Here is a 12966-nt window from a genome sequence, read left to right on the forward strand (position 1 = left end):
CTGGAGGCCACCTAGCTGATGGGGCCGGGCTTGCGGGTGCTGGATCAGGTGGGCCCAGGTATGGGGCTCGCCTTGGACCTCCAGGGGGACCCAGGTGTGCCTGTCTGCGGGGGGGGGGTGGGAACAGGGAAAGGCCTGGCTGGCGACTGGGGGTTTAGGGAGAAAGTGCATGCTGAGGGGTGGGAGTGTGACCAGAAGAGATCAGATGGAGGGCCCCAGTTGCCCTAAGCCCACTCCATCCCCACCCGGTGACCCCTTCCCCCCCGGGCCTGTCTGCACTCTCCAGCCCCAGATCCAGGCTGCGCCCGCCACTTGCTCCACCTCTGCTTACTTCCCTGCTCAATTCCTGGGCCCCGACCCCAGCCCCAGCCTCTCCCGCCTGCCCTGCTCATCCTCCCTCGGCCCCTCCCCCGCTGCCTTCCTACAAGTCACGGGGCTGGTTTGCTTTGGCAGCCTCCGCCCGGCCGCAGTGACCTCTGGAGCCAGAAAGTCCTAGCACTAGATGGGGGGGATGGGGGGCTTGGCCCGGAAAACACAGCGCTAAGGGCAGAGGCCCAGGCCAAGTGGCCGGAAGCGTCCGCAGGCAGATAACACACTGTCCCGCCAGCAGCCAGGCGCGGTCCACGTCAGACCCAGGGCCAGGTAAACACCAGACGCGCAGGGTCACTGCCAGACACCTGCCCGTGCTCAACCACACGCCGGATACAGTCAGCCTCGGCTGCTTGCTCCAGATAGGCCTCCCGCACAACCGGCCCCACCCGCTTACCCACACGTGCCCGCTGTGCCCAGCCAAACCCATCTCCACCGCACCCATTTCCTCCACTCAGCCCAGGGCCCCTCATTGGAAAACGCTGGTTTAGCCTGGCTTCCTCTGCTTTTCCATCCATACCTGTCTCTCCTTCCCTCTCCTTCTCCCCAGCGCCCACCTCTCCAGAGACCCACACTGCTGGGCACACTGCACACCCCATGCCACCCCAGCACCCCAGCATCAGCCTCGATTCTCTTCCCTCCACGGCACCTCCTCGCTTCCTGGCTCCGTTCTACTCTCCCTCACCCCTCATGGTCTCCGCTGAGCGAATGGCTCCCCCAACCCCGACACAGATCAGACATTAGTGTCTTCACCTGTGGGCCCTCAGGTAGGGTCCCTGGAAAGCGGGCTCTAGGATTCGGGGACGGGAATGGGAGGAAGGTGACGGGGCTCACAATCGAAACTATGCATCAAGTCCAAGAGTCTTTATTTCATGAACAAAACTACTTCTGTAAAGAGAGACGAGGCTGAAAGGGCCCCTTTCTAGGTGGCCACAGTTCAAGGCTGGTGAGAGAGGGCGAGGTTGGGCCGGGACAGGAGTGCATTACAGGGAGGGGGGACCCCAGGTCCAGCCGGAGGAAGCGGGAGAGGAAATGATGCCGGGGAAGGGGAGTCGGAGTGGGTCCCAGAACTCCCTGCCCCAGACTGCTCCAGCCCATCATCGCGATCCCTGCCGCCGGGCAGGGAGGAGGCGGGGAGGGGCTGGCCCCAGAAGTGCATGTCTGAAGCGGCCAATGTGTGCAAATCAGCAAGGAGGAGGGGTGCGGGGCCGCTGCCCCCACCTCACCGCCCCCCTCCCCAAACAGGCAGCAGAAGCAGGGTGGGGGCAGCGGCAGTATTGCTTTACCCATCATGCATGGCGGTGCGCGGCCGGCGGGGCAGGAGCTGGAGGAGGCCAAGGCGGGGGTGCGAGCCAATCCCCCTGCCCCTCCCACCCCAGCGGCTCCGTCGGCAGGACTCAGGCTTTCCAGGGCCCAGGAGTGGCCACCCCCACGCTGGGCGCAGGCGGTGCCTGGAGAGTCCCCATTAGGGCTGGCTCTTCCTTGAGGCGGGGCCCAGGGCCTGAAGGGGAGCAAGAGAGGGGGAATTAGGGACCTGGGGCACTTCGGCCCCTCCCAATCCCCTTCTCCTCTGCCCGCCTATCCGCCTTACCGGGGCTATTCGGCCACCTGGACGCCCGTGCAGTTCTCTTTGCTTTCGGAGGTGATGGCCAGGTATTCCGAGCTGTGGGGGAAAGGCCAGGTATACAGTGACCCCATTATCAGACCGACCCAACCCCCAGGGGATGGGGGAAGGTAGCGGGCTCCACCCCAAGTACACAGGGCTCCTTAGAGGAGGGGCTACGGGTGGACTCCTCAGGGTCTTTGAGGAATCTGGCTGGGAGCCTGAGCTCCCGGGTTTGAGGGAGGAAGGGACTGGGTCTGACACCCCCATCCCATGTCTGACAGGGCGCGCCCCCCTCTGGATAGTACTGAGATGGCGCCCTGGGCCGCTCCACTGCCTCCTCCCCGCCCGGCTCTGGGTGTTCCTCTCTGGCAAGTGCGAAGGTGCCCTGTGTGCCCTCACTCCTCGCAGCCACCCCACTCACGCGTTCTCTTGTGCAGCAGTCTCCGTGGCGGCAGCGATCTTCTTGTAGCAGTAAACCATCTCTGCCACGAGCCATATGGTCAACACGACGATGAGCACATACATCATGATCTCAGACACGATGGATGCCATGTCTCTGTTGGCTGCAGGGGCCAGGCAGGGTTAAGGGGGTAGCCCAGACTGCATGACAGCCTGAGTGTGCTGTGAGCTTGCTGTGTGAGCTTGGGCAAGTGGCTTGACCTCCCTGGGCCTGGTGTATGCACTGTGATTATTAATACCCAGCCTTGGGTGGGCCTGGTGGGGGTCACCCTCAACCTGCCTCCCTGTGTAACTCGAGGGCACATCTGTGTCATTCCGGAGGCCCTCAGCACAGTGCCTAAAAGCCGTAGCTCTGCAACCAGAAGGCTCAGGTTCAAAGGCTGGCTCTGCCACTGGCCAGCTGTGTGACCTTGGGCAAGTGACTCAGTGTCTCTGGGCCTCTGTTTCTTCAATTGTAGAATTAATACTTCCTTCATCAGAGTGCTGTGAGAATTAAATATGCTTTAAAATCCTTAGAATAGTGCTTGATCTATAAACAGCATTCAATGAAGGTTCACTTTTATGAATGTTATCATTATTATAACTGGGGCAGTAAAGCCTAATGGTTAACAGCCAGGGCTCTGGGGCCAGACTGCCAGGGTTCACATCCCAGCTCTGCCTCTTACTAGCTGTGTGACCTCGGGCAAAGGACTGCACCTCTCTGAGCCTCTGTAAAATGGAGGTGGGAATACTCAGACCCTCTCACAGGGTTGCTGGGAGAGGAAATGAGTTAACATCCGTAACATGCTTGGATGAGCACATAGTCAGCACTGCTGAAGTGCTGGCTATTTTCCGGAAACCCTACATCCTCTCTACAGCACTGGCTCTGCCAATTGCCAGCTTCTCCTTGAGCCTAAATTTAAACTGTAAAGGGAACACGTTCAGCCAGGGGACCAGAGTCAAAAGCCACTCTGGTGTCCTCGGCTGGATTTCCTAGGTGTCCATCCCACATCTCTGGCCCCCTCCTGGATGGCTGAGATCCCATTTTCCCTGCTGTCCTCAAATGGCCTCCCTCTGCTGTGAGTGGGGCACTTTCTGTGGCTCCACCCTGTGCAGATGGCACCAGTGCTTTCTGGGCCAGAGTGAGGGAGGGAGCGGGGCTGGATGCTCCCCCTGCCTGCCCTGCCCCAGCTTCCCTGTGGGAGGAGCTGGAACAGGGTTTCCTTATCATTCCTTCCTTCCTTCCTTCATTCATTCTTTTCAACAGACTTCTTTATTTTTATAAGAGACAGGGTCTTGCTCTATTGCCCAGGCTGGAGCACAGTGATGCAGTCATAGCTCACTGCAGCCTGGAACTCCTGAGCTCAAGCAATCTCCTGCCTCAGCCTCCTGAGCAGTGGGGACTACAAGTGTGCACCACCAGGCTCCGTGAATTTTTTCCTTTTTTTTTTTTTGGTAGAGATGAGGTCTCGCTGTGTTGCTCAGGCTGGTCTTGAACTCCTGGCCTCAAGAAATCTTCCCACCAAAGTGCTGGGATGACAGGCATGAGCAACTGCACCCGGCCTCCACAGACATTATTAGTGTATCTCATATAGTGGGCACCTGCTGTCAGTCAAGCTCTGTGCTAAATTCTTTATCCAACCATCTCCTTGATGCCTCGGAAAACCTCAAGGATGAGCGCATCCTGGCTGCCCACAGTGGCTGGATGCACACCGGATAAAGCCCCATCATCGGAATTCTTGCCCCCATTCCTGGAACTCAGTGCCCAAATGGGTTTAGGTAACATGGCATCTCACAGGCAGCCCGCAGATCTGAAGGCCAGCCGCGGCTCTGCAGGCCGGATTTCTCACCCGCCTCAGACGCTGCTGCGCCTCAAGGCATTTTCCACTCATGTTGTGTGGATCCAAAATAGGATTACTGTCCCCATGGGTCCTCATCTGCCTGCTCCTACCACCGGTGGGCAGCCCCCAGCAGCTTCCCAGCATCTTCTCCACCTCTTCCAGGTCAGTGAAGTTCTCACCACCATGACCCGTCACCTCCTCCTATGGAAATGACATGGCTCGTTCCTCAGGGGTCATTACCAGGAGGCAATATAGGTTGATGGGCAATACTGAAACTGCAGCGAGATGGTGGATAAAAATAATAGAAAGGTCAGTGTGGTGGCTCACATGTGTCATCCCAGCATTTTGGGAGGCCAAGGTGGGTGAATCAATGGAGGCCAGGAGTTCAAGACCAGTCTGGTCTACATAGCGAAACCCCATCTGTACTAAAACTAAAAAAGAATTAGCCAGGCATGGTGGCATGCACCTGTAATCCCAGCTACTTCGGAGGCTGAGGCAGGAGAATCGCTTGAACCCGGGAGGTGCAGGCTGCAATGAGCCAAGATCGTGCCACTGCACTCCAGCCTAGGCTACAGAGTGAGACTCTGACTCAAAATAATAATAATAATAATAATAATGATAATAATAATAATGGGCCAGGCACGGTAGCTTACACCTGTAATCACAGCACTTTGGGAGGCTGAGGTGGGTGATCACCTGAGGTCAGGAGTTCGAGACCAGCCTGGCCAACATGCTAAAACCCTGTCTCTACTACAAGTACAAAAATTAGCTGGGCTTGGTGGAGTGCACCTGTAATCCCACCTACTTGGGAGGCTAAGGCAGGAGAATCGCTTGAGCCCGGAAGGTGCGGTCAGCCGAGATTGTGCCACTGCACTCCAGCCTGCCTGGGTGACAGAGCGAGTCTCCATCACAAAAATAATAATAATAAGGAATGGCAGGCAGTGCTAACAAATACAGTAATATTGTGGTATTGTGGGTAATGAAAAAATACAGTAGCACAGTGAGTCATGTTAAAATACTGTAGTATCAGGGGTGATGATGAATACAGTATAGTATAGAATGGAATATTTTTAAATGCTACAATAGGATTGATTTTTAAAATACTATAGCATAGCATGGTGGATAATAAAAATACCCACCATGGTGGGGAATGTTAAAAATACTCTAGCATGATGGATTATAATAAAAATACTGCAGGCCAGGTGTGGAGGCTCACTCCTGTAATCCCAGCACTTACGGCAGCTAAGGAGGGAAGACTGTTTGAGGCCAGGAGTTCAAGATCATCCTGGGCAACATAGCAAGATCCAGTCTCTACAAAAAAAAGATATATATATATAGCTGGGCATAGTGACTCACACCTGTAGTCCCAGCTACTTGGGAGGCTCAAGCAGGAGGATCGCTGGATTTGGGGAGTTTGAGGCTGCAGTGGGGTATGATTATGCCACAGTATCCCAGCCTGGGCAACAGAGCGAGACTTGGTCTCTCTTTAACAAAAAACAAAAAACTGCTGTTTGGCAATATTGTGATAGTATAATATATTGTGTAATATAAAATATACTATAGTGGGTAATATAAAATACTATAATATAGTGGGTAAATGTTTATTTTTTATTTATTTTTTTTTTTGAGGCGGAGTCTCGCTCTGTCGCCCAGGCTGGAGTGCAGTGGCTGGATCTCAGCTCACTGCAAGCTCCGCCTCCCGGGTTTACGCCATTCTCCTGCCTCAGCCTCCCAAGCAGCTGGGACTACAAGTGCTCGCCGCCACGCCCGGCTAATTTTTTTGCATTTTTAGTAGAGACAGGGTTTCACCGTGTTAGCCAGGATGGTCTCGATCTCCTGACCTTGTGATCCGCCCGTCTCGGCCTCCCAAAGTGCTGGGATTACAGGCTTGAGCCACCGCGCCCGGCCATAGTGGGTAAATGTTTAAAAGGCAATACTACATATGGTGGGTAAAAAACACTACAACTGGGTGGATAGTGCAGAAAACAAACTGCAGGGCCAACATAAGGAACTGCATACAACGGTAAATGCTGGTAAAAATACGGGCTCTGGGATGTAGTGTGATAACAGCGGACAATTCTAAAAAAGAGAGGCTCAGGCCGGGTGCAGTGGCTCATGCCTGTAATCCCAGCAATTTGGGAGGCCAAGGCAGGTGGATCATCACCTAAGGTCAGGAGTTTGAGACCAGCCTGGCCAATGTGGGGAAACCCCATATCTACTAAAAATACAAAAATTAGCTGGGCGTGGTGGCGCATGCCTGTAATCCCAGCTACTTGGGAGGCCGAAGCAGGAGAATCACATGAACCCGGGAGGTAGAGGTTGCAGTGAGCCAAGATCACGCCATTGCACTCTAGCCTGGGCAACAAGAGCAAAACTCTGTATCAAAAAATAAAAATTTAAATTAAAAAAAAAAAGAGAGACGCTCTACTGGGTCATGGTGTACAGAGGACACAACACCCTGGCCAACTGCCAAACAACAAGATGGAAAGAACCTAGGTGGCTGAACAGTGCCCTGGGGCCTCCCACTCTCTCCCATCTCACCTCTACAGATTTGCAAGAGCAATAACAGGTTTTGTAAAGCCCCAGTACCGGGGGAGTCTTTGTCACAGCAACTCTGCAGGCGGGGCTCCATTGTCCACGTCTGCGGGTGACCCCACCCCCCAGCGTCGTGACGAACACCTGAGTGGCTCAGACACGCCTGCTGAATTGCATTCGGCTACACCACTTTGACAATAAACGTAAAAATGCTAATTATAAAAAGAAACCCACAGGCTCTGGCTGATCACAGAGTACAGTGAATCATTCCAAGAACAGAAACACAGTCACCCAAGCTCCTCTGGGTTCAAGTCCAGCTCTCAATCACATGACTTTGGCCACATGACTTTCCCTCCCTGAGCCGTGGTTTTCTCATCTGTAAAATGGGGATAGGAAGAGCCCCTACCCCGAGGGTGGGGAGAGGATTCACTAAGGAACTCCTTGTAAGGCACTGAGGCCAGCATCCATCTCACGGAAAAGACGGGCAGTGCATGTTGCCCGTGAGGATGTGCGTGCCGTGGCCCCGAGAGACCTTCTTGCCACGACTTGTAGCTGGTTCAAACCTGGGCTATCTCCCCAACTCTAAGCCAGTGGCCACAGGGCACTGACAATTGCAATTGATGCTGAGCAGAAGATGGTTCAGAGAAGGGGTGGACCTCCCTCAGACAAGGGGTCCAGGGTGGCTGAGGCAAAATGATGAGACATCCGAAAGCGCTGTCGATCCTTGCTGCTCAGAGGGTGGGCCCCACACCTGTGGCCCCACACTGCCTCACCTGAGAGTTTTAGAAAGGACCCCTGGGCCCGCATCAGAGGTGAGAGGTGTTGAGTGAGACTCTGCAGGCCAGCGCGGCTCCCCTGTGGCAGGAGTGCAGAGGGGTGTGCGGAACTCTGCTCTAGGTGGCACGCTCTCGTCTCATCACGACAGAGGGCAGCAGGGCTGAGTTACTCAAACAGTAAGAACCACCACCCTCACCACCACGTGCAAGGCTCTGCTGGAAGCCGGGCATGTGCCTGCAATTGCTCAATCCTCATGACCCTCGTGATGGAAGAATGGTTCAAACCACACCCCGAGAAACATATCGGATTATTATCCTGGGCGAGCCCAGGACAACGCTTTGGCTCAGAGACAGAAGGCACCTGCCAGAGGTCATGCGGCACAGGTGACAGAGCTGGGTTCTGTACCCGGAGCATCTGTGTGAGAGACGCATCTGTGCGAGAGACACATGCTTTGACCTGGGCTGGAGGGAAACAGAGGCCAGAACTGGAGTGGGTGGGAGAGGCTGCTCCCCTCTTCCCCCAGCCCGCTGCTGTGGGCGGATGGCTGGCCAGGCACAGAGCCAGCCTGTCCTGTCCGCTACCTGCCATCTGTCCTTCCATCTGGCTTACCAGTGGGTGACGGCAAAGGGGCAGGCAGCACCCGACTCACCTTTGTCCACTACCTCAATGTGGATCTTCTTGACGACGCTGGTGTTGTGCTCGTAGTTTTCAAAGAAGAGCAGGCGGTAGACGTGGCACTCGTAGTCGCCCGAGTGGTTGTAGGTGACGTTGGTGATGAAGATAGACAGATCCTGCAGGTCCTTGGTGCCCCGGCTGCCGTTCCACACCACGCGGCCCTCAAAGCGCTCGTCCTCCTCCAGCTGCAACACCTCATTCTCATAGCGCAAGATCTAGGGGTAGCCAGGGAGGAGAAGGTGTCACTGCCTGGGCCTCTCTTCCTTTACCTGACCCTGATTCTATCCCCTGCCGTGACACCCACAGACACAGATGGTACACAGATGGGCTCAGACGCCTTGACCTCAGGCAGAGAGGGCACAGGGGTGGGGGGCGGGGGCTAGGATCACACCTGGAGTCATCCAGACCCCGCTTTTGCCTCCAGCCGAGATGCACATGTGCACACACACGTTCCTCAGTCATCCTCTCAAGCCCCATCTGGCCTCTAGGCCAACATTCTCTGCAGTTCTTTCCCAGCCACCAGACACACTCCTCCAGGAGGGACAGGGCAGTCTGATCCCAGCAGCTGGAGACCCCAATTCTCCAGCACGTCATAGAAGTTTATGGTTCCCTCTCCCATGTGTAATGCAAAATACACACGTATTTCAAAGGAGGTTAAAAAAAAAAGAAAAAAGTTCTGTCTTCCCTCCGTAATGGCTATCCGAGACATTGTTTGCTGGTGCCAAATAAGTCCATTGACATTTATTTCATGCCAACCATGTGCCAGGTGCGTCAATGCATTCGGTCCTCACGCAAACCTATGGGCTAGAGACCACTGCCACCCCATCTTTACCGAGGAGGAAACTGACTTTGAGAGAGGCTCACTGATTTGGCCAAGGTCACCAGCTGGCCATTGGCAGAGCCAGAATCTGAATCCAGGTCAGCAATCACAGCATATTATTAAAACAAACAAACAAGCCCCCTCCCTGAGATCCAGCCCCACTGCCTCCCACACGCGGATTCCCGCCATCCCACACCCGTGCCCGGCACCCGCACACCTTGACAAACTCCTCAGTGCCCTTCTGGCGGAAGGTCCACTCGGTGAAGGTCTCAGCGGTGGTCTCGCTGCGGCGCTTGCAGGAGATGCAAAGAATTTTGAAGGTCATCCCATACACGGCCTCGGTCTCCGAGTCCACCTCCACGCAGCCCCCCCAGGCTGAGGACACTGTGGGGACAGCAGGCTCAGGTCAGGCAGAGGCACCCATTGCCCTAAGCAATGCCAGACCCCTCACAAACCATCTGTTCCCCCCTCAATGATTACCAGCAGACAGGACTGGATGCCAGGCTAAGCCCTGTCACTCAACTGTGTGACCTCAGCAAGTCATTCGTCTCTGAGTCTCAGTTTCCCTCTCTCTTGAAAGAAATGGTCCTCTGCTTCCAGCATTGGCTGGGCCCATTTTCACACATTAGGTAGGGCCTTGTACATGGGAGGCCCCATAGGGACTGTCAACGTTGCCAGTAACTCAGACTTTTTGCTACCCGAGTGCCCCTTCCTCACAAAGTCCCTTGCTGGAGGAACCCAAGCACCTAGGTGGTACAATGACACTTCCAGCTAAGTTAGAAGTTCAAGGTGGCAGTCGCTTTCACCATTAAACTGCAAAACCAGCTAGCTCCAGGAGAAATGGGTTGGGAGAAAAGAAGGTCTGGGGGTGGGGGATTGTGGGGAGGTGGGCACTGGAACTGGGGCTGATCCACACTCAGCCCCTCTTCCCAGCCCCACAAGCCCCTGTGTGAGCCATCCCCTCCCCAGCCTCTCCTGCTTCCATCATTCCCTCTTCCCCAGGGTCCTCGCCTCTAGAGCTCTTCCCACCCCAACCCCATCCACTACTCAAAGCTTTCCTGAGCTCTCTCCTGCCCCAGGGCCTTTGCACCCCACGGAATTCCAGTCTTAGAATTCCTTCACTCTCTTACCTGGCACTTCCTTCTTGCCTCCCAGCACTCTGTAGCTAACGCTGTGTCTCTTCTGCTGCAGCCCTGTGCTGTCCTTGTCTCCTGATCCTCAGGACTTCTCATCCATCCGCCCCTGCTGCGGTCCCTTTCAGACTCCCGGAGGGCCTCTGTCTCAGTCCCTCCCATCTTTGTCTCTCTCAGGGGTCTCTCTGAAGGTCCCTCCACTTTGTGTCCACTCTCTGGGCTCAGAAGGAGACCTCTCCTAATCCCTTTCCACCTTTCCACGTCTATCCCTTTTAAAACTCCATGCCAGATTCTCTCCCGGTGTTCACGGGCACCCCCATCTCCCTCTCTCTTCTCTCCATCTCCTCCTGCCTCTCTCAAGTTTCCCTTTCTCCATCGCGCACAGTCTCTTAACTCTTTCTTTTTCTTTCTCTCTCTCTGTCTCCAATACCCCTCTCTCTGTCTCCGTCTCCCCCTTGACCCCCACGTCCCCAGCCTCCCAGCACACCACTCAGGTGCTCTCTGACTCCTTCTCTGTCTCTCGCCCCCTTCCTCCCGTCTCCATCTCTCCCTGTCCCTCCGTCTTTCCCGTCCCAGTCTCCGGGCGCCGCCTTCCCCCCACCCCCCTCCCGCGGCTGTGGGTGTCACATTGCAGCCTGCGGGGCTCCGGGAGCAGCTGACTCCGCGTTTTCTCGCCCCCGGCTGGGCGCCTGCAGCCGCGAGGCTGTGCCAGCCCGGCCCCCGCCCGCTGGAGCCCACCTGCACCTCCACCGCCCTCCCCAAGCCGGGCTCCCGCGCGCACAACTTCTGAAGCTGACTTGGCGCGGCCCAGGGTTGGGCCGGGGGCGGCTCTCGCGCGGCTGCCCCGAGTCCCGAGCGCCACTCCCGCCGCCCCACCAGCGACCCCGCGGTGCCCCCGGCCGCGCGCGCCCCCTGCGCACTCACCCAGTGCCGCACCGACCACTAAAGCCAGCAGCCTCCCCATGGCTGCGCGGCGCGTGCTGCGCCCCCCTCCCGGGCCGCCGGTATTAATAGCCGGGCGAGAGGCGGCGGGACCCGGCGGCGGTTAGAATGTCCCCGGGAGCGCGCGGGCGCAGCAGCTGCGGCTCTGGGACCGGCGAGGGGGGAAGAGGGGGGGCGCGGCCCCCCCGCTCCGGTTACCGCCGGGGGCCCAGCCCCGGGGCCCGGCGTCCGGGCATCCCCGCCGCGCGGGCGGCGGCCGCTGCTCGGGCTGCTGCGCTGGCGCGCACAGCCGGGCACATCCGCTAGGTGCACCGACCCAGGTCCCGCTTCGGCTCGGGCGCGCTCGGGCGCGGACCGCGGTCTCCTGCGCACTGCAGCGGCGGCGGCGGCCTAGGGAGGGAGGAGGGAGGAGAGGGAGGGGGCGGGATGAATCACCGCGAGGGGAGGGCGCGGTCGCCCAGCCTTTGCCGCAGCGGCCCGGGAAGCGGCCGCTGCACGGGCCTCTCCGGGTGGCGCAGGGACCGCGACTTCTGGGAACGCGGCGGATGGTCCAGGTGTCTCCGACTCCGCTGGGGCTCTGAGGACCACCCCCCCACCTTCCCAGGGAGTCTGGAAAGGTCACCCCCAGAGTCACAAGAGGACTTGGAGCGCAGTTTGGGGACCGGGTTTCCGATTTCAAATGGTGGAGGTCATCCTCAGGAGTTCAAGGAAGCGAACCTCCAAGTGATCTCCCCTCAGAGCCCTGATATCTCGGCCTGGGGGTCACTGTGCAGGGACCCCAAATAGGCATTAGAGGAGGGTGGGGGCCATCAGGCTAGGACTACAGCTACAATCCAGACCTCACCCAAGCAGGCGGGGAACCCTGGGGAGAAGCAGCCCCGGGGATCTGGAGGTGCTGTTTCAGGACGATGACCCCTTCATGATCCCCTGCACCCCTTTATGTCCCTGATGTCACCTTCTACCCCTCTTTCCTCCCACTCCACTCTGGCTGTTCAGGCCCTCCTGCTGTTCCCAACACAGGGAACCCATTCCTGCCTCGGGACCTTGGCCCCTGCCCTCCCCTCTACTCCTGCTCTCCCCGCTGCCCCACCACTCTCCTTCCGCCTCCATGGCTCCAGTGTCACCTTCGTTAGATCTTCCGTGTCCCTTCAGGGCAAACTGCCTCCCCCGCTCCTAACTTGACCTCCTTTACTCTTGTTGAGTGTTTTTCACAGCAGCCTCACTACCTGACATTATGTTTTTTGTTTTTTTTTTCTTCTTAGGGTCTGGCTCTGTCGCCCAGGATGAAGTATAGTGGGGTGATCTCGGCTCACTGCAACCTCTGCCTCCCGGGTTCAAGAGATTCTCCGGCCGCAACCTACGGAGCAGCTGGGAGTACAGGCGCGCACCATCATGCCTGGCTACTTTTTTTATTTTTTAGTAGAGACAGGGTTTCACCGTGTTGGTCAGGCTGGTCTCGAACGCCTGCCCTCGGGTGATCCGTCCGCATCAGCCTCCCAAATGCTGGGATTACAGGTGTGAGCCACCCGTGGCCATCCCAGCACTTTGGGAGGCCAAGGGCGGGGGGCGGGGAAGATCACCTGAGGGCGGGAGTTCGGGACCAGCCTGACCAATATGGTGAAACCCCATCTCTACTAAAAATACCAAAAAATTAGCCAGGAGTGGTGGTGGGCACCTGTAATCCCTGAACAACAAGAGCGAAACTCCCTCTCAAAAAAAAAAAAAAAAAAGGCCAGGCGCAGTAGCTCAGGTGTGTAATGACAGCATTCTGGGAGGCTGAGGTGGGCGGATCACGAGGTCAAGAGATCGAGACCATCCTGGCCAACATGG

At 57.0% G+C, this 12966-nt stretch overlaps 1 protein-coding gene across 2 annotated transcripts; it reads right to left on the reverse strand.

Moving 5' to 3' along the window:
- Window positions 1-1218: 1218 nt before the first annotated feature.
- SCN1B (sodium voltage-gated channel beta subunit 1) lies at window positions 1219-11518 on the reverse strand. 2 transcript variants are annotated; one of them, XM_030913135.1, is made up of 6 exons: window positions 11119-11518; window positions 9279-9445; window positions 8216-8456; window positions 2397-2538; window positions 1961-2032; window positions 1219-1870 (listed from the first exon to the last, which is right to left on the reverse strand). In XM_030913135.1, exons 1-5 carry the CDS (start codon window positions 11156-11158, stop codon window positions 1966-1968), a joined length of 657 nt encoding a protein of 218 aa, XP_030768995.1. In that variant the 5' UTR covers window positions 11159-11518; the 3' UTR covers window positions 1219-1870; window positions 1961-1965. The 2 variants fall into 2 exon arrangements, with proteins under 2 accessions (XP_030768995.1, XP_030768996.1); XM_030913136.1 differs by lacking the exon at window positions 11119-11518 and adding an exon at window positions 10192-10709.
- Window positions 11519-12966: the final 1448 nt, after the last annotated feature.

Source organism: Rhinopithecus roxellana, chromosome 12 (genome assembly GCF_007565055.1).
Source record: "Rhinopithecus roxellana isolate Shanxi Qingling chromosome 12, ASM756505v1, whole genome shotgun sequence".
NCBI lineage: Eukaryota > Metazoa > Chordata > Mammalia > Primates > Cercopithecidae > Rhinopithecus > Rhinopithecus roxellana.